The sequence below is a fragment of the Mustelus asterias genome, chromosome 14 (assembly GCF_964213995.1).
Source record: "Mustelus asterias chromosome 14, sMusAst1.hap1.1, whole genome shotgun sequence".
NCBI lineage: Eukaryota > Metazoa > Chordata > Chondrichthyes > Carcharhiniformes > Triakidae > Mustelus > Mustelus asterias.
In genome coordinates, this window is record NC_135814.1 from 37,332,495 (window position 1) to 37,359,358 (window position 26,864).

The 26,864-nt window shown below is 40.9% G+C and overlaps 1 protein-coding gene across 1 annotated transcript in view; it reads left to right on the forward strand.

Moving 5' to 3' along the window:
• Window positions 1-26,864, forward strand: part of cfap221 (cilia and flagella associated protein 221) — a 109,078-nt gene that overhangs the window by 9,142 nt on the left and 73,072 nt on the right. Inside the window, exons 3-7 of the mRNA XM_078229169.1 lie at window positions 2,203-2,289; window positions 3,473-3,568; window positions 4,735-4,835; window positions 16,290-16,393; window positions 19,619-19,778. Coding sequence (XP_078085295.1) covers window positions 2,203-2,289; window positions 3,473-3,568; window positions 4,735-4,835; window positions 16,290-16,393; window positions 19,619-19,778 — 548 coding nt within the window. The remainder of the gene's footprint in view (window positions 1-2,202; window positions 2,290-3,472; window positions 3,569-4,734; window positions 4,836-16,289; window positions 16,394-19,618; window positions 19,779-26,864) is intronic.

A 26,864-nucleotide genomic window follows, 5' to 3' on the forward strand; every position in this document is an offset into this window, starting at 1 on the left:
GCTAGGTGCCACAGCCTTCGTGAGACTCCGAGCACCAGATTTCCAGCGCCGTCAGTTCTGCACCAGAAATCGGCACGGAGCTGCATAATTTATTTAAATCAACATTTAAATCTTTTTAACATATCATTAGCAGGCCCAGGACTGAAGTCTCCGGTCTCGCTAGCGTCCCCCCACCCCACCAGAAGTGGTTCACACCAGCGGGGTTTACTGTGGCTCCCCAATTGCGGGGAGTTAGCAGCCGACCCCACTGAAGTGAAGGGGAGGCCATTGAGGACCCCAGAGGTCAGGGGTTGGGGGTTACCCCCAGGCATTGCCATCTTGGCAGTGCCAGCCTGGGCCCCCTGGCACTGCCTAAGGGGCAAAGTGTCAATGTCCAGGGGGCACCTTGACACTGCCCACCGGGCATCAGGCAAGGGGGCAAGGCCTAATGGGGCAGGGCCTTTGAGGGGAGATCGGTGGGAATGGAGGATCCTGCTGCCATTCTACAATTGGGCTGGATGACAGAGGGAGGGAGGCCAGCAATCGGGGCTGGCCATCGGGATGGGGGCGGTAATTGGCCTGCTGGGGGGAGGTTGGGGATGGGGGGTGTTGGGGCTGCCATTGTGGGGGTGGGGGAGGATCAGGAGATCAGGGTTGCTGGGGTGGGGGGAGATCGAGGCAGGGTGGGGGAATGGGAGGATCAATGCTGGCCGATGTTCGCTGGGCCAGCGATTGGGCCATGGGGGGCACGGAAGGGCAGTGTTACAGGGCTGGCCAGTGATTGAGCTGCCAGCAATCGGGAGGCCGGCAATGCAGGGCTACTGGACATGCGCAATCCCAGCGCTGACAGATCGGCGCATGCGCAGTGACCCATTCAGTGCTATGCTTCTGGCCTCTCCAGCGGGAAAAGGCCCCACCCACAATTTTTGGAGTGATTTACACGCGTGCACTCTGCAGTACATAGAGGGTGGGAGATTCATTGTGAAACGTCCGCTGAAAAAGCCAGCTTTTTACTCCAGTTTGTAGGTGAATTCGACACTTAGAATTTTTTTGGTAGAATCACTCCCATACTAATTACAATATTTTGCTATTCCCAACACTATATATAATTGGAAACTGAATAAACAAACATGTTAAGAAAATATGATTCCACAGCCTTTATTGAGCTAATTAGTCTTGTTTTGAAAAAATGCAAAGCAAATTGTTTAAGGTAAATTGTAACAAAACATTCGCTGCAATGTAAATACTAATTATGAACAATTGAGCTGTGGTAAAAATTGGTTTCCACTGTTTGCAAACTCCACTGTCAGTATTAAATAAGTGATTTTAAATGTATGTATCTGAGAATCTGGTGAACTGGTGCGATGACAATAATCTCTCTCCCAATGTCAACAAAACAAAGGAGATAGTCATCGACTTCAGGAAGCCTAGTGGAGGGCATGCCCCTGTCTACATCAATGGGGACAAAGTAGAAATAGTCAAGAGCTTCAAGTTTTTAGGTGTCCAGATCACCAACAACCTGTCCTGGTCCCACCAAAGCCCACCAACGCCTCCACTTTCTCAGGAGACTAAGGAAATTTGGCATGTCCGCTTCAACTCTCACCAACCTCTACAGATGCGCCGCAGAAAGCATTCTTTCCGGTTGTATCACAGCTTGGTATGGCTCCTGCTCTGTCCAAGACCTCAATAGAGTACAAAGGATCATGAATGAAGCCCAGTCCATCACTCAAACGAGCCTCCAATCCATGGCTCTGTCTACACTGCCCGCTTCCTCAGAAAAGCAGCCAGCATAATCAAGGACCCCACACACCCTGGACATACTCTCTTCTACCTTCTTCCATCAGGAAAAAGATACAAAAGTCTGAGGACACGTACCAACCGACTCAAAAACAGCTTAATCCATTCTGCCGTCAGACTTTTGAACGGACCTACCTTGTATTAAGTTGGTCTTTCTCTACACCCTAGCTATGACTGTAACACTTCATTCTACACTCTCTCCTTTCCTTCCCTATGTATGGTATGCTTTGCCTATAACGTGCAAGAAGCAATACTTTTCACTGTATTCTAATACATGTGACAAATCAAATCAAATGTTTTTACTGAAATAGAAATCAATTACTGTATGCATATTTAATAAGTAATAACATGGATATTGTACTGTGCATTGAAAATTATTATAAAAATTTTAAATGCAAACATTCTTAAATAAATGTTTCTTTACAGAAACTAATCAACATTTCTCCAACAATGACAAATGTTCACATTCTGCCACCACAAACAAAGTATTTCCAAATCAAATATACCAAAAAGGTAAGTATTCTTTTTCATTTTTAGTTTTATTAGATTGTATGTTTGCAGTGTACCTCTTCTGTGATTATGCAGGGACGTTTTGGAGAAAAGATTAATTTTCTTCCTTCCACTGAACTCCTGTATAGTCTCTTTGAGGTACATAGTGCAACTTTATCTTTATTATCTTAATAAATTTGTATAATCTATTTTTGTTATTATCTATCCTGTAATGAAAAAACCTATCTATCCTTGAAAAGAAACAATTGTCATCCTTGAAATAATCAAGTCAATAGAATAGATTGTCCACTTATTTGCCAGTTCTACTGCAGCCTGCAGCTAATGGAATCAAGGCGCCAGAAAGGGCTGCTGGGGGTGGTGGGGATTCACAACTATCTGGAATTGGATAAAGGCAAGGGCATTATATATGAGAAAGATAGAAAGTTGATATGGATATCAACAGAAGTGTTAACATTATCCAGAGTGGAGGGCAACTTTTTCTGGGGCAGGTAGTAGGAACATGGTATCATGTGGGAATTTGAGACAGGGATAGACAGCAATGTGGAGATTAGGAGTAGGGATACATTCCACAGAAAGATGGTGATGCAGGGAAATAAATTTAGAGTGAACTTTAAAAAAAAAGAAGACAAGGAAATTGACTAATGGAGCAGTGTAGATTCAGCTGCAGAATCACTGAAAATATGGCAGAGATTGAAAAGGAACACAAGTGAAAAGAATTTGACATTAGAATCATTAGATGAGGAAACAGATCTGAGATGAATAGTTGTATAAGTCCTTGAAGAAAACTGGGAGGCACGGAGATGGGTTGAATTTTGAATGTGGTGGAGGAGTTTGAGGAATGGATGAAAAGACTGAGGTTGGATTTGGTGATGGGTGCGATGTTGCAACGTGGTGGCTAAGGTGGGATGTGCTTTAGGAAAAGAAGCCAAATAGGAGTCATGGTGAGGGAATCTGAAACGTTATCCTGAAAAGTAGATGCACAGATATTAGAGAGGAGACTTTATTTGGTCTGCCCTGATTTCAAATCTGATCATAATAATGAAAGAACTGTATATTGTGAAATATAGTACCGTCTGATTTTCAATGTTTAAGTTGAGCATTAACTAAGAATTGCATTGAACAATAAAGCTCTTTTATATTACCAACTTATTTTAGATTTTTGCGTGTCTTGTAATTTATCTCACAGAATCATCTGGTCCCTGGAATGTCATTTAAAGTTACTGTTGATTTCTGTCCAGATGAATGGCGATATTACTATGACAGCATTCGCATTCATTGTAAGGTGAGTCGGTAAATTATTTTTCACTGTTGTCTATTGTACAAGATAAGTTTTGTTTTGGTCCACATCCCTGACGGTAATGTTGGTCTAACCTTGCTTTCACTTTTACCGGAGTTATGCTTGAGAACCGTACGAGGACTCAGTACAATAATGCCCATGTATTTATTTGTCTATCTTTGTCTATGGACAATAAATTGAGAATAGACATGCCTTGATCATTTACATGATGCTTGCTAGAATAAGGCAGTTGCCAAAGTTTATATGATGCAATATAAAACAGATTGTAAACCGGAAGGAGAATTTGAAGAAACGAAAACCTTTCTGTGGCTATGTGGTCTTTTTATTCTTACCTGCCTCCTCTATCTTTAGCCTGACATCTCGCTGACCTCTTGCAACTGAACCCATTTTTCAGTCTGTGCTGCTCACCAAAAGCCATCCATTATAGGTCAGTGACACTGCCTGTTTGTTTTAGCATAGAATGGTATTAGGAGCACATGGATGCAAAGACCATGATATGATCAAGAATCAAGTCATTAATCTGACTAGATCATGACAAAAGATGTGTGAGCACTAAGGTAGTCTTATGCACTTGGGTTTCACAGCATGTGCAGTAGAAAGTCAAGTTGAAGAGATAGTTGCACCCATTGGACTGCTTAGTAATTAATTGAACTTAATTGTTAATGTTAACAGAGTGACAAAGCTATGCATGTGTGATAACATAGATGGTCAGAGTTCCATTGTCTTTGCACATAATATTATTTGAGGAACTGGCGGAAATCCTTGGGCCCAGGAGTGGATATGAGGACCATTCTGAGAGCCCGTAATAAAAATGTAGTTATCTCAAAGTAACTCTATTCCTGATTCATTTTTCTTCTTTCTCTGTGGCAAATTGAAGCAAAAAAACAAAGGATACATATATGATTAATGCAATGATAATCATATTGACTACTACAATTTGAGACTTGCTGTAGGTTTTTTCAGCTGCAAAGCAAGTGAATGAATGTTAGCATGCCTCTAGCTTAAACGATAACAGGCACTCTCATTGTAGCTACTTGTTTTCACATGTTATAACTCTATGTTAAGGTTCGTTAGGTTGCAAATTTTTGGGGGACTGCAACATCTTTTGAGTTTCCTCATTTTAACACTGTAATTACTGTAATATTTTGCAGGAAGATGAAACTCTACTTGTTCCTGTGCATGCTTATCCGGTTGCAAATATAGTGGAGTTTCCCACTTTCTTAACTATAAATGATGTTCCTCTTGGGCAAAGGTAAGTTTATAATATTACTTTTAGTTACTGAAAATCTTCACAGTTGAACTAAACTTTCTGCTTTTTGAGTTGGATATTACTTGAATATGATCCAATGACTGGCTGCTCCCTCAGTAAATTAGAAGTGGCATCTCTTCTTGGTGAATAGTTATGTGTCATTGCGTATACAGTGGCTGGCTTACACCGTATCCCTTCATTATCAAATTTTCCTGTTATTATTGGCTGAATGATGGTGTATGTCGTCTTGATTGCTTTGTTTCAACTGGTGTTCTGATATCAACAGGCTATACAAAGTTGTGTTTTTGTAGCTGATATCTCACATTCGCATATCTCATGTTCATATTCAAATGTTGCAAGCAGATCTGACAAAGGATGAAAGAATCACATAATGATCTCATTTACTGTACATTCCTATGCAAAATGTTTGATTTCCATTGTGGCCCACTTATATATTGAATGGAAGTCATCACAATGATGGACATCATCAAATTTGTTCTGTTTTCATCTCCTATGATGTATTCTCCACATGTTCAAAATTATGAATGATTTTGATGAGGTAAATAGGGAAAAGTATCTCCATCATCCTGTGAATTGGCAACTTGTGGGCAACATTTTGAGATAATTACCAAAAGAACGATGATACAGAGGATAAGATTGTTTACATTGTGTGTTGCTAACAAGTGAACATAAGAAATAGGAGCAGGGATAGACCGTATAGCTCCTGGAGCCTGCTAATGGAAAGTACTGCAAGAAATATTGGTGAAAGGAGAATTTCCTGTCTGGATAATTGCCCTTTGTAAGTGTAACTTCCTTGCTTTTGTTCCCCATTCTCCTGTTTATAAGGCTGAGGTATGCCTTTATAAAAGTCTTCTCAACTTGCCCTGTCACTTTCAAAGACTTCTGTGCATTAGTTCCTGGTATTTCTATTAACATTAGCTATTCTCCAGTCCTCTCGTACCACTCCATATTTAACGAGGATCACACGATTGTGGCCAGAGCCTCAGCAATTTTCACCTTCACTTTTACCAGCAACCTTGAGTGCATCAATCCTGACGGAATGACCTTCCTAAGTGCTGCCACCCCTCAAGAACACTTTGCCTAGTTGTATCCCATCCAATTTCACTGCTGCTTCCTCTTTACCATGGCATTGGCAGCCTCAGGAAGACATGGAAAATACTCATTTAATTCTGCAACCAGAACCTTTGCTCCACAGGAAGATTGTTATTGTCGAGGTCCTTCCTTTTACTGTGTATATGTTTATGAAAGACTTCTGGCTTTCCTTTTATGTAATCCACTAACCTATTCTCCTACACTCTCTTTGTTCGTCTTATTTCCTGCTTCAGTTTTTTTTCTGTCCAGCTTCGTTCTCTATTGAATTAAAAGCCTGACATTTGTTGTAGTGTTCGATTTCCTGTTTCATTTTAACCCCTGTATCATCAGTCATTCAGCAATCTCTAGCTTTGGCTGCCCTTCCTTTCCCCTCGTGTGAATCTTCTAATTTGTATGAGAATCTTCTAATCTTTGATTGTCTCTCATTGATCAATTACTGTTGCGCCTGCCAGTCTTTCTCTCCAATCTTTTTTGGACTTATTCCCCATTTAATTCACTAAAATTAGCCCTCCGCTAGTTTAATATTTTCAGATTTGATTTTTCCCCTTGCCTTTTTCCATAGCTATTCTAAATCTAATGATGTTGTGATCCCTGGTTCCCAAATGCTCTATCAAAGATATGTGCTCCACTTGCCTCAGTTCATTGCTGAAATCTAGATTCAACACTGCTTCCTTCCTCATTAGGCTGGAAACATGCTGATTAAGATAGTTCTCTTGTACACATTTTGATTCTGATGAAAGTTTATCAAACTGAAACATTAACTCTCCTTCTCTCCACAGATGCTGTCTGACCTGCTGAGTTTCTCCAGCTTTTTCTGTTCTTATTTCAGGAATCTTTCGCCTCTTTGTCCTTCACAATGTTATTTTCCAAGTCAATATTAGGATAATTGAAGTCCTCTATTGCTATTCCTCTGAATACCTTAGCCCCCTCATGCAATTTGCCCCCAAATTTGCTCATTTATCTGTCCACCTATTTACTCTCCTATAGTGTACACCTAGTAGCGAGGCACCATTATTGTTCCTTAATTCTAACCAAAGAGACATGTCTTTGAATTGTCAAGTACATCAAATAGTAACTTTTTTAGCTTAAGGCAAACATGGAAATCAATTTCCACACAGCAGAAACAGTAGCTATAATGACATGGAAGCTGAGATTGTAATGATGGCCAAGACACAAAGAGAGCTCGCTGTTCTTCTTTGAATTGTATCAGGAGATCTCCTGTGGTCATCTGTACCACTGCAACATACAAACAGTTCCTTCAACAAAGGGCACTTAAACTGAACAGGCTACAGAGTTTTGGATTAATATCTCATCTGAAACACAACCCTTCTGTTCGTGAAGCACTTCCTCCGTGATGAACTGGAGTCTCAATTTAGTCTTTCCTGGAGTAGGCTTGAACCCAGACCCTTTATCTTCAAGAAGAGAGTGCTACCAACTGAGTCAGAAGATTTAGTAGCAATGACTGAAAGCTTGCTCAAAAATATATGGGGAAGACTTTGTGGCTTACAGCGTAAAAGAAGAAAAAGGCTAATGTAAAGGAGGACAAAATCAGAGGACAAAACCTATGGAACTTTGGAGGAATTTGTAGGCTGAGGATGAAATGTTTGGATCCCGCCCGCCCCAGGACCAGAAATTCCCACCCAAGTCAACAGACCTTTGGCTTGTCCATCAATTTGTCCATCCCGCCAGCGACAATTCCCACGGTAGAACAAGAAGATTTAGGCATTAGAGTGAGCAACAGTTACCCAGGTTTATTAATGAGGTGAATGAAGGAATAGGAAGTTGCACATCCAGGTTTGCAGATTAGGTGGGAGAAGCAATAGGAGTGCAGATAGGATGAAAAGTTGCAAAGGAACATAGACAGAATGGCCTAATTCTTCCAGTATTCCAATCACTGGAGATTGGGTGTAAGCTGGGAAATGTGTGTCAGGGCCCAGTGGCAGTCCTGACATACACACATTCTGAAATTGCCTGGGAAGTTCAAACTTTGATGGGTTGATTTGTGTTGCCTGGCACCCTCCACAAATGTCTCCAGCACTGTACTCAGTGTCAGAAACATGGGTCAGACTTACCTGCATTATTACCCTGAAAATGTTATGCTGGTCAATACCTGGTCTAACTCAGTGGTTGGCCAGTGTAACTGAACTGAGCACAACAATTGACTCCCATCCCATCATTTCCCCCCCTCACTGTCTCAACTTGCCTACCTGTGCCCCCTGAGAAGGGAACTACACTGGCCATATAATCTAATCACTTTACACAAGGGACTTGGGATGAGGGTTTCCCAACTTGCTGTGACTATATTGGTAACTAGCCAGGTTGGGAATGGAGTACACGTGTTGAGCAAAGTTTTCCTTTGAGCTTAAAGAAAGCTTTTCCACGGATAGGGGACAGACCAGAGAGACAATGGGTGGAATTTTTCCAATGCCATCTGCTGCCAGGATTGTCTGCTCCTACAGGAAGTCAATGGACTTTCAGCTGGGCTGCCAAATCTCCTGCAGTGGGTGCCGCCACAACAGGGCTGGAAAATCCCAGCCCATGAATTGTGACAGTGAGAAGAGAGCTCATAGTTCCTCTTGCCCTCTCCAGCCATTCTGCAAGGTTGTGCCCTGCTGTTTCTGACGAGCCAAACACCACAGGCAATATCTTTAATGAAAACCAAGCAGTTGCTGACAACAAAGGAAAAACAGAGGTCGTCCCTCTCTGTGATGCAGAATCCAGAAAAGCATCCCTCAGTTAATGAGCCGGCCTTTGAAGCTGTGTGTGCAACAGAGATAAGTCATTATTAAATTTTAATAAGTACTCTAGACATTCAGACATGAATATGATAGGAGAGACTGAATTCATACTGACACAGCATTAGGTTGTCCAACTGGGTCCCACTGCCAGAGGGGCAACAGCCAGTTTAAGTGGCAGTCCTATTTGCCAACCCCTTGACGTGGAGAGGATTAAAGAACAAGCTACTGATTACCTGTTCAGGCATTAACAAGTGAACAAAGAACAAAGAACAGTACAGCACAGGAAACAGGCCCTTTGGCCCTCCAAGCCTGTGCCGCTCATTGGTCCAACTAGACCCTTCGTTTGTATCCCTCCATTCCCAGACTGCTCAGGTGAGTCTTAAACGATGCCAGCGTGTCTGCCTCCACCACCCTACTTGGCAGCGCATTCCAGGCCCCCACCACTCTCTGTGTAAAAAACACCCCTCTGATATCTGAGTTATACTTCGCCCCTCTCACCTTGAGCCCGTGACCCCTCGTGATCGTCACCTCCGACCTGGGAAAAAGCTTCCCACTGTTCACCCTATCTATACCCTTCATAATTTTGTATACCTCTCTTAGGTCTCTTCTCATTCTCCGTCTTTCCAGGGAGAACAAGCCCAGTTTACCCAATCTCTCCTCTTAGCTAAGACCCTCCATACCAGGCAACATCCTGGTAAACCTTCTCTGCACTCTCTCTAAAGCCTCCACGTCCTTCGGGTAGTGCGGCGACCAGAACTGGACGCAGTACTCCAAATGTGGCCTTACCAGCGTTCTATACAGCTGCATCATCAGACTCCAGCTTTTATACTCTATACCCCATCCTATAAAGGCAAGCATACCATATGCCTTCTTCACCACCTTCTCCACCTGTGTTGCCACCTTCAAGGATTTGTGGACTTGCACACCTAAGTCCCTCTGTGTTTCTATACTCTTGATGGCTCTGCCATTTATTGTATAACTCCCCCCTACATTAGTTCTTCCAAAATGCATCACTTCGCATTTATCTGGAGTAAATTCCATCTGCCATTTCTCCGCCCAATTTTCCAGCCTATCTATATCCTGCTGTATTGTCCGACAATGTTCATCGCTATCCGCAAGTCCAGCCATCTTCGTGTCATCCGCAAACTTGCTGATAACACCAGTTACACCTTCTTCCAAATCATTTATATATATCACAAATAGCAGAGGTCCCAGTACAGAGCCCTGCGGAACACCACTGGTCACAGACCTCCAGCCGGAAAAAGACCCTTCGACTGTTACCTTCTGTCTCCTGTGGCCAAGCCAGTTTTCTACCCATCTAGCCACCTCTCCTTGTATCCCATGAGCCTTAACCTTCTTAACCAACCTGCCATGAGGGACTTTGTCAAATGCCTTACTGAAATCCATATAGACGACATCCACGGCCCTTCCTTCGTCAACCATTTTTGTCACTTCCTCAAAAAACTCCACCAAATTCGTGAGGCACGACCTCCCTGTTACAAAACCATGCTGCCGGTCACTAATGAGATTGTTCCGTTCTAAATGCGCATACATCCTGTCTCTAAGAATCCTCTCCAACAACTTCCCTACCACGGACGTCAAGCTCACTGGCCTATAATTACCCGGGGGGTTATCCCTGCTACCCTTCTTAAATAACGGTACCACATTCGCTATCCTCCAATCCTCAGGGACCTCACCTGTGTCCAATGAAGAGACAAAGATTTCTGTCAGAGGTCCAGCAATTACATCTCTTGTCTCCCTGAGCAGTCGAGGATAGATGCCATCAGGCCCTGGGGATTTGTCAGTTTTAATGTTACCTAAAAAACCTAACACTTCCTCCCTTGTATTGGAGATTCTCACTAACGGGTCAACACCTCCCTCTGAGACACTCCCAGTCAACAAGTCCCTCTCCTTTGTGAATACCGATGCAAAGTATTCATTTAGGATCTCCCCTATTCCCTTGGGTTCTAAGCATAATTCCCCTCCTTTGTCCCTGAGAGGTCCGACTTTTTCCCTGACAACTTTTTTGTTCCTAACATATGAATAAAATGCCTTAGGATTCTCCTTAATCCTATCTGCCAAGAACATTTTGTGACCTCTTTTTGCCCTTCTAACTCCCCATTTGAGTTCTTTCCTACTCTCTCTGTATTCCTCCAGAGCTGCATCTGTTTTCAGTTGCCTGGACCTAACATACACCTCTCTTTTCTTTTTGATCAGATCCTCAATTTCCTTGGTTATCCACGGCTCTCGAATCCTACCTTTCCTATCCTTCCTTTTTACAGGCACATGCCTGTCCTGCAGCCTTATCAACTGTTCCTTAAAAGACTCCCACATGCCAGACGTGGACTTACCCCCGAACAGCCTCTCCCAATCAACGGCCACCAATTCCTGCCTAATCTGGCTATAGTTAGCCTTCCCCCAATTTAGCACCCTACCCTTAGGACAACAAGTGGCTCAAGCAAACCATGCCATGTGAAGACACCTCATCCAAAAGCCGCAACACAGTTGGAAATTGAAGGCATAAACTTTGCTGCGGAGAAACAAGGAAAATGGAAGGAGAGAGAGCAGGACGCTGGCTCGAGAAATCTCCTTCCTCAGGGAACTTTTATCCTCTCTATCCGAAGACTCCAGGATTGGCCTGTTGAGTCAACTGAGGACACAGAAATCATGAAGCCTGGGTGATATCATCCTTGTTTTGAGGAACTGATAGTGACAATGACCTGGTAAATTTGGAGCAAAGGGTATAGAAGCAGTTCCAGAAAGATTGCCAAGAGAGACAGGCTCAGAGTTTTCTTAATACAGCCAACTAGTTCCAGCAGAAACATTACTCAGAAAGTTAATTTAGTCTGTGAACAGGGAAAATGTGAATTATTTTGTTATGTTTGATCCTATGAGGAGTCAAAGTGAAACAAGAATTATTTTAAATGTTATTCTGTGAACTCGCATTATAACACAAACCACTTTGTTGATTTACATTCAGATTCATTTAGCTAATACATGGATCTGTCAGCATTTGGAAAGGTTGATGAATGCACAAGGAGGCATGCTTAAAATTACAACATCAAATACATACAATATGGGATTTTAAATGTTACGGCCCATGGATCATGCGAATGTATGACTAGATTGTTGGCCATAAAGATAACCTCTGATCGTAAGAGATCAGTGTTGTTGAACCTACGGCTTTTGTTACTGCTTCATTTAAAAAAAGTGCAATATCAGTGCTAGTTTTGCTTTCACTTACATGAGCAATTCACTTTACAGTGTTAGGCAAGTATGTGCTTTTTCAAAACATAGTTTTCCAACAATTCTTTGCTATACAGATGTCTCTGGAAAATTATGTGTTTGTATTAAAGAGTGGTGGATAAAAATATCAAACAATTCATATAGAGCAAGAAGATAATTTAGAAATTAATTTAATTAAAGACTCTTTATAAAATAAGTTTATTTTATAGGATTATTAGCCCTGTAGAGAAATTTAATATGCAAATTATAGTTTCTCTATTATTATCTTGATGTAATGTTTGGTTTGGAATGTTTTTCCGAAAGGTGATTTGTGCATATTTCAGCAAACTCAACATTAATCATTTATTCAATGATGCTATTATTCTTGAACAAAAGATCAAAAACTTCTCATGACACCAGTAAATAGTTAATACTCAGCAGATTTTAATATGCATATAACATTACTGCAAATAATAAAGATCTACTCAGAAAAAACTTATTGGGCGGGATTTTCTGGCTGTGCTCACTCCAAAACCAGAAAATCCCGCCCGAGGTCAATGGATGTTTGCATGGTTTGCCACCATCCCCCTCCCAATGATTCCCGTGGTGAGTGGGACAGGAAAATTCCTCCCATTGTGTCCCTTTTCTTAGTACCATCTGAAAACATAGATAAAGAATGCAATTTGCATCTAAACCATTAATATATATGGTGAAAAGCTGATTTGCAGATCCCTAGGAATCACTACTTATTTCATCCTGCCAATCGGAAAACAAATTCCTTAACACTTCTCTGTCTTGAACCTTTCAACTAATTACCAATTTAAGTCACATAACTCCCTCCAATTTTATGTTACTAATCTCTTACTGATGAATCAGTACCGAAGGAAGGAGGAAGCACTGAGGGTGGCGAGGGTGCACAATATAATCTGGGTGGGGAATTCAATGTCCACCACCAAGAGTGGCTCTGTAGCACGATTACTGACTGCACTGGCCAAATCCTAAAGAACATGGCTGCTGGACTGGGCCTGTGACAGGTAGTAAGTGAATCAACAAGAGGGAAAAATATATTTGACCTTATCCTCACCAACCTGCCAGCTGCAGATGCATCTATCCATGACAGTAACGGGAGTGAACACCACACAGTTCTTGTGGAGACAAAGTCCCATTTTCACATTGAAGATGCCCTTCGTCATGTTTTGTGGCACCATCACTATGCTAAATGGGATAGATTTTGAACAGACCTAACAACTGAAGACTGGGGCAATCATGAGGCACTGTGGGCCATCAACAGCAGCAGAATTGTATTCAACCACAATCTGTAACCTCATGATCCAGAATATCCCCCATTCTACCATTACCACTAAGCCTCAGGATCAACGCTGGTTCAATGAAGACTGCAGGGCAGCATGACAGAGCAGCACCAGGCATACCTAAAAATGAGTGTAAACCTGGTAAACCTATAAGGTGGAGATGCCTATAATACAGGACTACTTGCAAACCAAATAGCATAAGCAGCGAATGATAAACAGAGCTAAGTGGATCCACAACTAATGAATCAGATTCTGCCACATCCAGTCATGAATGGTGGTGGACAGTTAAACAGCTCACTGGAGGAGGAGGCTCTACAAATATCCCATCCTCAATGATGGAGGAGGCCAGCACATCAGTGCAAAAGGCAAGGCCAAAACGCTTACAACAATTTTCAGCCAGAAGTGCCAAGTAGATGATCCATCTCGGCCTCCCCTGCAGTTCCCACTAATACAGATTCCAGTCTTCAGCCAATTCAGTTCACTCCACGTGATATCAAGAAACTGCAAAGGCTACGGGCACTGACAATATTCAGGCAATAGTACTGAAGACTTGTGTTCCAAAGCTTGCCATGCCCTTAGCCAAACTGTAGCTACAACACTGGCATCTACCCAGCAATGCAGAAAATTGCCCAGCCGCTGCACTCAAAAAGCTGGAAAAGTTCAACCTGTCCAATTACTGGCCCATGAATCTACTCTCGATCATCAGTAAAATGGTGGAAGGGATCATCAAAAGTGCTATCAAACAACACTTGCGTAGCGATAACATGCTCGTAGATGCTCAGGGTGAGATTTTCGGGATCCCACACAAGGTCAATGGACCTTTGCATGGTCTATCCCTCCCCCTTCACCTGCTACGGTTCCTGTGGCAGACAGGACAGGAAAATTCCCCCTCAGTCTGTGTTCTGCCAGAGTCATTGAGCTCCTGACCTCATTACAGCCCTAGTCCAAACATGAACACAAGAGCTGAACTCCAGAGGTGAAGTGACACTGACTGCCCTTGACACCAAGGCAACATTTGACTGAATCTTGCATCAGGGAGTAAAGTTGGAATCAATTGGAAGGTATGGGAAAGCTCCCTGCAGGTTGGAATGATTTCCAGCATAAAGGAAGATGGTTGTGGTGGTTGGAGGTCAATTATCTTAGTTCCAAGACATCACTGCAGGAGTTCCTCAGGGTAGTATCCTAGACCCAATCATCTTCAGGTACTTCATCAATGATCTTCATTCCATCAAACAGTCAGAAGTGGGGATGTTCACTGATGATTGCACAATGTTCAACACCATTCCCAACTCCTCAGATACTGAAGCAGTCCATGTCCAAATGCCACAAGACCTGGACAACATCCAGGCTTCGGCTGATGAGTAACATTCATGTTACACAAGTGCCAGGCCATGACCATATCCAACAAGAGAGAATCTAACTATTGCCGCATAACTTCCAATGGCATTACCATTGCTGAATCCCAAACAATCAACATTGAACAGAAATACAACTGGACTATCCATATAAATACTGTAGCTACAAGCACAGGTCAAAGACTAGGAATCCTGCGATGAGTAAGTCGCATCCTGTCTTCCCAAAATTATCCATTATTTACAAGGCACAAATCAGGAATGTGATGGAATACTCTCCACTTGCCTGCATGAGTGCAACTCTGACAACACTCAAAAAGCTTGATATCATCCAAGACAAAGAAGATAATTTAATTGGCACCCCTTTCGCACAAACATTCACTCTGTCAACCACTGACACACAGTGGCAGCAGTGTGTACCATCTACAGGAACCCTCCAAGTTTCCTTAGACAGCACCTTTCACACTCACAACTACTGCCATCTAGAAGGGCATGGGCAGCGTGGGAACACCACCACCTGAAAGTGCCTCTCCAAGCCACGCACCATCCTGACTTCGAAATACATCACCATTCCTTCACTGCTGCTGGGTCAAAATTATGGAACTGCCTCCCACTGCTCTTAGTAATGTTGGGGGATGAAAGAATCAAAAAGAAACCAAATCAAAGTAGCACATTGTAAATAATACGTGTAACACATTTGAAGGATCCTAGTACCTGTTTTACTAGGCTCAAATGAAATGGAATTGCATGAGAGCATGGCATAAGTTTCACTTCATTTCCGTGGAACTGCCCAACATGGGGAAATGCTACATGCAGCTATCTGAAACGACATGAGACTGGCAAAAGGACCAAAGTCCAAAGTCTCAGAAGTTCACTCAACTTTTGGGTTAGGTCTGTTAATTTACACATGCAAATTAGACAGACCCAAGCAAAAATTTAGACTACTTTAAACCACTACTCTGAGTAATGTTGGGGGATGAAAGAATCAAAAAGAAACCTTTATTATAATTCTTAATAACCGACATTTAGTTTCTGAAAATATCCTGATGTGGAACCCCTTCTATTAACTCTTCCATAAAATTATTTCTCTTGATTTTTCTCAACTGTTCTTCTCTTTTGATTTTATCTACCGGATATTTTGTCCTGCATAAAACTCAATACTGAAATTTAACTATTCCATACTGAGGATGATATTTCAATAACTTTCAGAATTTAGTGAATGAAAGTACATCCCAGCCTTTCTTTTTATAAAATTCAATGATTTATTTATGCAATGTCCTAACTATTTTAGGGATTGTAGGTATGAAGCAAAAAGAAAAAGTTGCAGTTTGCACTCCTAGATTCAAACTACAACAAGGTTTATTCTAGGAGCTCTTGCCTGTTCAGGGTTGAAAATGAAAGCAAACAGCAGCCTGTGAAACACCCTAATGACATCACCATCAAATCATGTGATCAGCTTTGAAAGCAATCATACAACCACTTAATATATAACAATTTACAAAGTAGCACATTGTTTATAATATGTGTAACACATTTGAAGGACCCTACGTTACTGCTAGATAGCTGAATCTACTTGCATTTTAACATATTTTATAGTTTTGAATAATTTTTGCATCAGGTGGCTATAGCGATTGACCTATTTGTTTGTCTTTTCTTGTATAACACAATCTACGTATTTTACTACAGATGTTAATGGTATTATTTTTCCAAATTTTGCAGCAAAGAAATCACCATCCCTTTGCGCTGCAGCTGTCCAGTTGATTTTGAGTTCCAGTTAGATTTTCTTCAAACTCATCATGCATTCACAATTCACCCAACAGCAGGTGTGAGAGAACTTCTAATATTGTATTAATATTTCAGACTGGTAATTATTGTTGAACTGTGTCAATCCAAACCCACACCCTGTACACAATACATTAACACCAAACTAAGTAAACTTGTTTTTTTGTATTGGCTGGAAATTTGAGTTAAAACTTTTGCTGCAACTCTAGACTTTGAGTTCTTCTTAAGTTTAAAAAATAATAAAAATGATTCCTTACTGTCCCTGAATATGTTCAGCATTCTTTCAACAAATGTACAGGAACTAAGAAAGTAAGCTTGCAAATAACCAATAGAGTCAACAGTTCATTGCTGGAGAACTAAACTAACCATGCAAAAGGTTGACCTAATATACTATTTGATATTATAGTCAATTACGCACAAAGAACAAAGACAATTACAGCACAGGAACAGGCCCTTCGGCCCTCCAAGCCTGTACCGACCATGCTGCGAGACTGAACTAAAACCCCCTATCCTCCGGGGGCCATAATCCTCTAAAGAACAAAGAAAATTACCTAAAGAGCAAAGAAAATTACACCTTTTAACACATTCTAATTGCTTGTTGATTAATTCTCAATATATGTATTTGAAGAAATGAACAGAATCATCTTAAGGATTCATACATTTTTTTTACATAAAAGAATACATATTTGAAATATTTTTAGGCTACTTTTAGGTTTCAGAGTTGCTTACTTCATTTAATTTCAGCTGTAAGAAATACTGTGTATACAATGCAGGGAAATAGATTTGCAATTTCAGCAAGTGATCTTTTATTTCAAGCAAACATACAAATAATGGACAGAAAATACCCTCTTATCCATCAAGTCTGTCCCAGTCTGCTCTGTTGTGGTCAGGCAACATGGCCTCAATACTCCTCACCTAGCAACATCCAGGTAATGTTCTACGGGAGACAAACAAACCCTGAAAATGAAATATCAGGGCAATACGGGGGAAATTGGAATTAAGGAAAATTATTCTCCGGTCCCTGAAGACAAACAAAAATCAGTTGCAGGAGATTGCATTGCATTTCCATACATCCTGTCAAACATAGTATGCATTCATATCAATCTCCTCTAGGTTTTCCATCAGCTCCCATTTGAAAGTTTATTGCAAATGTGCCTCCACTCCAGAAGTCGGCAACCTATTCCAGAGGTCAGTGACCCATTGGAAATATAAAACCTCCCGACAATGAACATGATTCCATTCTCACATAACCGGCCTCCTTATTCTTCCTATCTAATTAAAATAATCTAACCATGTGCATGCAGTCTGATCATTATTTTAAATACTTTGATCAAGGCTTTATGCTTTTACAGACTGAAGATGCAGATCCTTGAGCCTATTGTAATGCCTAACGGTTTTTGAATTAGCCATCAACCTGCTTGAAACCTTTTCCTGCGCACATTATCTAAATATATGAGGCAATATGATCTGAACAAAATATTCTCAATGGGATTAAATAAATCTTGTCCAAGAACGCCATATTGCTTTTTATTTTAAATTGAATTGTTTAAAGTATTATTCCTAATACTCTTCATAACTTTTGATTGGGCTTCTTGGTACTTACTGGTTGTGGACTTTTAGACATTTGTGCAGTTAATAATCCAAATCTCCTTCCCTTTCAACAGACTTTCAGTACCTTTCTTTTTATTCTTTCATGGAATTTGGGCTTCACTGGCTGGGCCAGCATTTGTTGCCCATCCCTAATTGGTCCTTGAACTGAGTGGCTTGCTAGGCCATATCAGAGCACAATTAAGAGTCGACCACTTTGCTGTGGGTCTGGAGTCACATGGGCCAGACCAGGTATCATATCATTTCATTGCTAATGGTAGCTACCGCAAACACCTCTACGAATTTCTTCGTTAATTTAATAATTCATATTTAAATGTTAAAGGAATTTTAAAAATCATCAATGTACTGAAGCCCAGTCCTCACGCCCGATTCAACGAACCATTGGGAATTCCGACTAGTGGCCCCAGAAAAGCATCCCCATAGTTTTTCTAACATTTTTAAAGTAGTTTTCTGTTTGCAGGGACAAAACTCACCCATGGTTTGCCTCTTGCATATTTTTGTAATCTTTTTCAGTTTGGAGTTTCCTTTATCATTTCCTATTATGTTTTAGTGTTCCTCCATGATAGGTGCCAAAGTCATGATGGATCATCTGACGGCTTAGAGCACAGATGTTTTGAAAACTTAGTGCAGCTGCTGAGCTCCTTCTGTAACACAATGGCAATATAGGATATGAAGGCTTTGGAAAGGGTGAGGAAGAAATTTGTGAATATTATTCCAGGGATCAGAAACTTCAGAAGTGAGGATGAATTGGAGAGGTTGAGACTGTTTTCCTTGGAAAAAGGAGGGTTGGGAGGGGATTTGTTGGGGGTGTTCAGAATCATGAAGGGTGTGGTTAGAGTGATAGGAAGAAACTGTTCCCATTCATAAAGGGATCGGGCACAAAAGGGCACAGATTTGGGTTGGTTTGCAGGGGGAGCAAAGGCGATATGGGATGGTGGTGGTGGGGGGTCTTTCTCACACAGTGAGTGATTGAAGTCTGGAGTGCACTGCCAGGGAGAGTGGTGGAGGCAGCTTCAATCAAGGCGTTTAAAAGGGAATTAGACTATTTTTTGAAAAGGAAGAATCTGCGAAGTTATTGGGAAGAGTGGGTGTGTGGGGGGGAGGGAGGGGGGGTGGCACGAAGAAAATTTCTCATTCAGACAGCTGGTGCTGACATTATGGGCTGAATTGCCCCCTTTGCACTGGCAAATTCTGTGAAATTTCCTGTGGACGTCTCTAAATTGGCTACAGTAACTTTGGCAGCGAGTTCAACAGAGATACTGGGCTGAATTTAATGATGGTGGCCCCAAAGGTAGACCAGAAAACCATGGGCAACCCCATCAGCATTTCTCAAGAATCAACGCAATGCATTTCAGGCAATTAACTGCCTGGCGTCGGGGCTTTCAACCCTTTAAGAGCTGAAAGAGCTGCCGACTAATTGGCAGGCCACCAGCAGTGCCACCAGGAGCAGTGGCCATTGATGATACTGTAGCCAGCAACAATGGAGGAGGCACTGGAATTAAGGTTTACCCACTATCCAAAGTTACGCAGGCCAATTGGGAGGGTGCCCCATAAAATTCCCAGTGTTTGTGTTCAAACAATAAGAAAGATTGTGCATATTATAAGAAATGTAGCATTTTTATAAATGTAAATGTATTTGTCTTTCATTTATCACACAGGAATAATACCAGCTAATGGACAAGTTGATATTGTTGTTACATACACACCTGCTGATCGTGCTACGGCTCAAATTAGGGTGCAACTCCTCATCTCACAGTTTAACTCAAAGCCTTGTGTTTGTACTATTACTGGGGCTTCTCCTCCAGGACTGAATGTTAGGTAAGTGGTGGATGAAGAAATGAAACATTGAATCATTTGCTGTTTTGTGAAGATTATCAATTAGTCCATTTATTGCCACAATAAAACTAGGGCAAAGTTATTTTGAATTAAGCAATTTCAAGCTAGTACAAATATTAGTACAAATTAATTCAAATAACTGCATGGTATTCAACTTATTTGGTACTATCATAGGTTTGAACCCTGAGATTCCAGGCAGTTCCTTGGACCTCTGTCTGTCTGTTTCTGATATTTACCCCATCAGAAATCCTGGTATGGGTGAATTTTGATATTTTGAACAAATACCCATGCCACTTTGGCACAACAATGCACCCATCCTGGCTGGACCGGCAGGGTGGGAAACAATCACTAACACCTTACCACAATATACCACAAGTATAAATAATAACCAAAGACTCCAAATTTAAATCTAAAATGTTGTCCATTGACCATTCTGGAAATGCTTGTTACAGAAAAAAAAATGGAAAAGCATTAGGACCAATTTCAGCCAGGATTTAATCATGGTGTCCAATATATGCTTCCTTCTTTAAGTGTGTCAATGGTAACTGCCATTTAAGTGGTGAACTGGGAATACCTAATACCATCGTGACAGACCCCAGCTTATCCAGTGTCATTAACATGAAAGGTACACGAACTACCCACCTCCCTCCCCAATGATTTCCACTCCAAATTTTCTTACACCTGGGTGGCATGGTGACACAGTCGTTAGCACTGCTGCCTTACAGCACTAGAGTCCCGGGTTCAATTCCAGCCTCTGGTAACTGTCTGTGTGGAGTTTACACATTCTCCCCGTGTCTGTGTGGGTTTCCTCTGGGTGCTCCAGTATCCTTCCATAGTCCAAAGATGTGCAGGTTGGATTGATTGACCATTCTAAATTGCCCTTTGGTGTCAGGGAGATTAGCAGGGTAAATACATGGGGTTAAGGGGATAGGGCCTGGGTGGGATTGTTGTCGGTGCAGACACGATGGTCCCAATAGCTTCATTCTGCATTGTAGGAATTCTATGATTCTATTCTATGATCTACACTTAGAACGTGTGTGTTTACCATTGCATACTTCTGATACTAATCTTATCTAAGTAATACATTCAGGTAGTCAGCAGCTAGCCCGCCAATCTTGCTTTCTGTCATCTTCTCTGATCCATCTTCTTTAATTTCTGTGATCTCCCATTATTTTCTGCGTTTGTGAAACAAATACCTTGGGATCTTTTAGTCTGCTGAAGGTGTTATCTAAGTGTATGTTGTTGAAAATGAGCCAAATCATTAAGCTGTTATCTTATTGCCAAACTAACTTCATATTTCGTTCTTCTGTTTCTCTAACAACAATTACAACAAATTTGAAACTTATGTAACATATACATTTTATATTAATGTGACTGTGTGACCCTTGGGATGTATGCACCATTACAAGGGATTAAAATTTAATGAGCTAATAACATTTTTAAGCACATTTGTTACTATAGAAAGACAGTACATCCATAATGATGAACTGTTTAAGCTCATTACGTCTTCTGCGTTCAGTGTACTTGGCAGAAGTGGAAATCTGCTGATAAGTTTAGACATTTTTAAATATCAATTCAAGTTCAATTTTTGATTAAATTATGCTGGGGAGAAGTAATATATTTTGAAATGTAGATAACTAGTTAGGTATCTGGTGACCAAATGCAAATGGTATTTTGCATGTCAAAGATACTACAGATCAGTCCAACCTAGATCATCTTCCTTTTTTAGTTTTTATTTGGGATTAGTCTTGTGTGTGCATGTCAGTTAAAGAACAATGATAATCTAAACTGTACAAGCATTTGAAAAGATTATTGAATTGAATCGATTTATTATTTATCAATTTAAGAAATCTGTTCACTACTAGATGTAATTTTCATGTTTCATTAGACAATTCTCATGATGTAAATGATGTAGAAATTAGTTGGGCTTAAATCGATTTAGTGTTGAAAAGCATTGTTTCTTGCGAGCTGTTACAGACAAAACATACTGTCCGTAGAGTACATGGGGGAGAAAGAAAGGAGAGGATGCAGAATATAGTATTGCAGTTACCGATAGCCATCCTGCCTATGAGTGGAACTGTCACTCACTCCCAGTCACAGCACGATCTTGCCACTGCCGAAAAATTCTGCACTTTGAGTCTTTTAATGAGGCAGCAGAAACCTAAGCAGCGATTCAAGAGGGGACCACTTTATCACCGTTTGTAAGATGTTAACTGGTGTAAATAATAGACATCACCCATTCAGTGCACCCAGTTTATATAGTAAATTACGAAAACAAGTTATTTGTGACTGCTTTTCATTTTATTTGTCTTTCATTTCTCCCTGTGCTCGTCTTAGTTTGTTCTTGAATTTTACTTTTTCCTCAACTGAGATTGTATTCTTTTTCTACTCACTTATTCTTGCCTGCGTTTTTGTGAAATCAGGATATTACAGCACAGAAGGTGGTAATTTAGCTCAGCTTGTCTTGACTCTCTGAGTAGGAGTATTATTGTATGCCAGAATTCATGCGTGGAGTGATATTTAGTTAATAGGAGGAGTTGAAAATAAATTGTATATTTTAGCACACTATGCAATGCAGGCTAATGTACATTAAAGGTAATGCAGCGTTCAAAGAAAAACGTTAAATCGATTTAAGCCCAACTAATTTATACATCATTTACATCATGAGAATTGTCTAATGAAACATGAAAATTACATCTAGTAGTGAACAAATTTCTTAAATCGATACTATAAAATATTTTGTAACACGTAATGATTGTTATAAGCTCATCATGATTTCATGTGCGATTAATGCTGATTTGCATTATCATTCTAAACCAAAAAGGGTATAATCACAGTATGGCATTTATTTTCAGATAGCTGTGTAGCTATTGAATTTGTTAATAAGTTTAGCACTTTTGCAACTAATTCAGCATTTTAATCTTGAGAGTGGTTTCATTTGTGAGTTAAGTTTGACAAAATTGTAAGTACGTAGATCGTCCACCAACATTGGTTTTCCTTTCTTTGGGCCTATTTGCAGCAGTTGTACGCTGCGGCCTTGAAGGAACTGACAAGAGGTAAAAACAGCTACACGAGAAGGAGGGTAATACATCGTTCCAGAAAAACCCTGAAATATGTACAGACGTACTGAATGAGACATGTGATTTTAAAGTGGACATAGAAGGCCAAAGATAACTGAGGAGATAAATTCAGTCACTAGCGGAATTGCTGCTGGGTTACACAAAGAGAGAGAGACATTGATGGAGATGGAGTGGCTGCAGTTTCCAGACAGGAATACAGCAAAAGCCCAAAAAACATACAGAAACTAACTGCCATCCTCTGTGAAGATAATGGGAGATAATTATCATCTCAGCAGAAATAATATGCTGTGAGCAATGTCCCAGGCCAGTTTGTGGAATTTCACCTTCCAGGAATAGACAAAGACTGGGCTAAAAGCCAGGTGCAAAACTTGGTCAGTGCTGACTAGTGCTGGTTGTGTCACTATGTAATACAGGAAGAAAGACGGCAGCAGACCCCTGCAAAACTTTGTAGATAATTCTCTCTCTGATTGATGAAGCAAGCCAAGTCAACAAAACCACGACTGAAAAGGAAACAGGTCAGATTCTCAGCTAAACCGCAGAACACTGGAATCTCAAAACTGACTGTCACCTGCTGAAGTTAGTGTTACTGGAATCATGAATTGCAAAGGCTACAGCGTTCCACCATCTTCTCCTCACGGACAATTCGAAGACTGATTCATATATTTTTCACTTACCTTTGGACTCAGTTTTCATCTGTATGAATGTATATACAAGTACTTTATAATTTCCCTCACGTTTAATAGCTAATAAGCTCACTCTTTAACTCAAGAACGCCTGGTTAAATTGGTTCCTTTTAAAACATAAATATTGCTGTGCTTGTGTGGTAGATATGAATTAAACTCACCACAAAAGGTTTTGGTAATCCCACAATAAATGTTAACTACTGCCAATCAACATGCCATTGAAAGTTGACTATTCTTTCCGCATGCATTTTCAGCAACATGCCACACAAAAGTTTTAAAAATCTAAACATGCATGGGGATGCCTAACTCTATTAGATATCCTGCTACAACAACTGTATGACTTACAGAAAGCAATAGGGTGAGGTAAGTGGGTAAAGGTATCTACAAAGGGAGGGACCCATTTTAGTTTAACCTTGTTGGCTACCCTAGTCAACCGAGGGTGTTGAATAAAGTAAGGGGGCCAGTTCATCCCTTCTCACCTGGGGCATAACAATTGCAAGTGTATCCCCTCCAGAAGTTAACAAATTTTGGGATCTTATCTGGGCTAACAAATTGGGGGAACCTCATCTAGGGGGGCCTGTTGTAACAAATAATTTGAATTTTTCTGAGCAAATGCCAGAAGTTCTGTTCGTAAATATGCATTTGACAACTGTACTGTGACAGACAAAAAACTATCAAAAACATTCATTGTTCATTGTTGATGTTGGAATATGTTAGAATCCCTACAGTGCAGAAGGAGGTCATTCATCCCATCCAGCCTGCACCGATAACAATCCCACCCAGGCATTATCACCGTATATTGACCCTGACACTAAGGGGCAATGTTGCATGGCCAATCAACCTAACGCACACATTGTTGAGTGTGGGAGGCAACTGGAGCACCCAAAGGAAACCCACACAGACACGGGAAGAACGTGCAAGCTCCACACAGACAGTCACCCAAGGTCGGAATTAAACCTGGGTCCCTGGTGCTGTGAGGCAGCAGTGCTAAGCATTGTGCCACCATGCCCCATGTTGTTATTGGGAAATTAGCAACCACATAATAGGCACCCAACCAAAAGGTTAAACCAATAAAATTGATTAGGCTTTTCCTGCTATAGTCTGAATCATCCAATGTTTATCCATGGTTGCTTGATTTTTTTGATTTTATAAAAACCTATGTATTTAACTGTTTCAACTTCAAACAGCTGGGAAATCCACAGGTTGGGTTTTTATTTGCCTGAAATGGAATATGCAGTTTCTTCCCATAGGAATACACACCATTTATCTTAATTTAAAATATATGAGTACTGATTGTCGAGTTAAGGCTTAATGAAACCCAGTATATGTCTAATGCTGCAATTCAGCAATGCAGAATATTGGTAACTTCCTCCAATTTGTCCAGCTAGGGTTAATCCATCCATTGCCTTACACGATTAACTGGAGCCAAGTGGACATTTCCTCAGCTTTCAATGACAAATTGACCTCTTCAGGTCTCATTATTGGTCAGGTGACTGGGCAATCAGCAGCTGCATCCTGGAATATTATATGTGAATCTGCATGCCTCAGATATTCTGTAGCTGTGTCTGCCGTATTGAATACATTTATTTGCAATCTCCCTTTACCGGGCCTGTCATCTTCAAACCAAGTCAACCTCAGTGAAAGTCTGCTTATCTCCCTTTTCCACATCATTTCCACTCTAAAGCATCCAGCATCGGCTGGTCAATGTTGCTTGATGAAATAGAACAAGACTTGAACAGTTGACCAGTGTTTCAGAATACTGCAGTATACATAAATTCTGTGATAAATGGCATTAGGTGTTCAGTTATACTTCTAATTAGAAACCAAAACTAGGTATCATACTTTGCAAATATAGATTTCCAATATCCATCCTATTTGAAAGTAATTAGATCTAAATCTAGATGAGAAAGATATTTGATTCTTTTAAGTTCATTATATGCAATATTTTACAACACAATTCCTTAAGGAGTAATAATTCTTTTTCAATCCAAGCTAATCAATAAGACAAGGATCTTCAATAAGATTATAATATTCCAAAATCACTAAAAATGTTCAGGGGAGACATAATGACCCAGATTTTTTCGGTCAAAATAAAAGTGAGATTATTATTAATGTAAAAATGGGACATAAATTTCAAGTGAAATATAGGTGGGTTAAACTCAAATATCCAAAAGCCGCTGCTTGAATTGTGCTGTTCTGCAATTAGTTTGTTGTGAACAGCATCTCAATGACTCACCACTGAAATGCATTGAATGATGTGAGGTTGCTGTGCTTGTGTGGTAGATATAAATTAAACTCACCACAAAAAAGTTTTGGTCATCCCACAGTAAGTGTTAATTACTGCCGATCAACATGCCATTGAAAATTGACTATTCTTTCTGCTTGCATTTTCAACATGCCACAAAAAACATTTAAAAATCTAAGCATGCATGGGCATGCCTAACTCTGTTAGAAATCCTGCTACAACACTGTATGACTTATGGAAAACAATAGGTGAGGTAAGTGGGTAGGGTAGCAAGTGGGTATGGTGGCAGCTGAGTAGTGTGGTAGGTGGATCATGCACCCATCTTTGCAGAGAAGACGTCTTTAATTCTAACATTGCAAAGTGTCTCATTGTGCTCTGGAGAGTTTTTGAAAGTGTTGCGGCAATTTGCTGCATGCAGAAGGTGCTGTTGCTGTATATTCACAGGGAGAGCAGAGGAGTAGGTGGTCTGGCCACACAAAGGTTGCCGCAGGTATGATGGTTCCAGTGGCAGTACCGCTGTGTCTGAGACAAAAAGAGAAAATGGTGTGGAAGCTGCAGAGAGGAGAGCTCTCTGTGATGCCCTGTGACAACTTGCAACAAGATTCCTCTATCCTACTTGACACTGACAGGAAACTGTCCAGCAGGCCAACCAATGTAGCCAGCAGCCAGAAATCTTTGTGGAGGAAATGGCCAGCTCCCCCAGCTGAAAAGTCACAAACCAGGCCATATATATGCCGGGCCAGAAAACCCCCACTTGATTTTAAAACCACCAGACTGTTAATTGAGTCACTTGATGGCTTTCCACGTCATCTGGGGAAGTCCCTCTTCTGGGGGAGTGTCTTAGTCCTAAAGGAAAGTCCTACCAGCCAATCATATGGCCAGCAGCTATCCAGTTCCAGCATGAAACATCAAAGGCGGTGACCACCACCGAGACTGCAATCAATCACCCGAGAAACATCTCTGGAGTCTCAATACTTAGATAAGAGCTGAAGGCTGTCATCCATGTAGTATAAGAGTCTGGCACCGTTAGGGTTAATGGGACTGAATAGTGTACCACTCA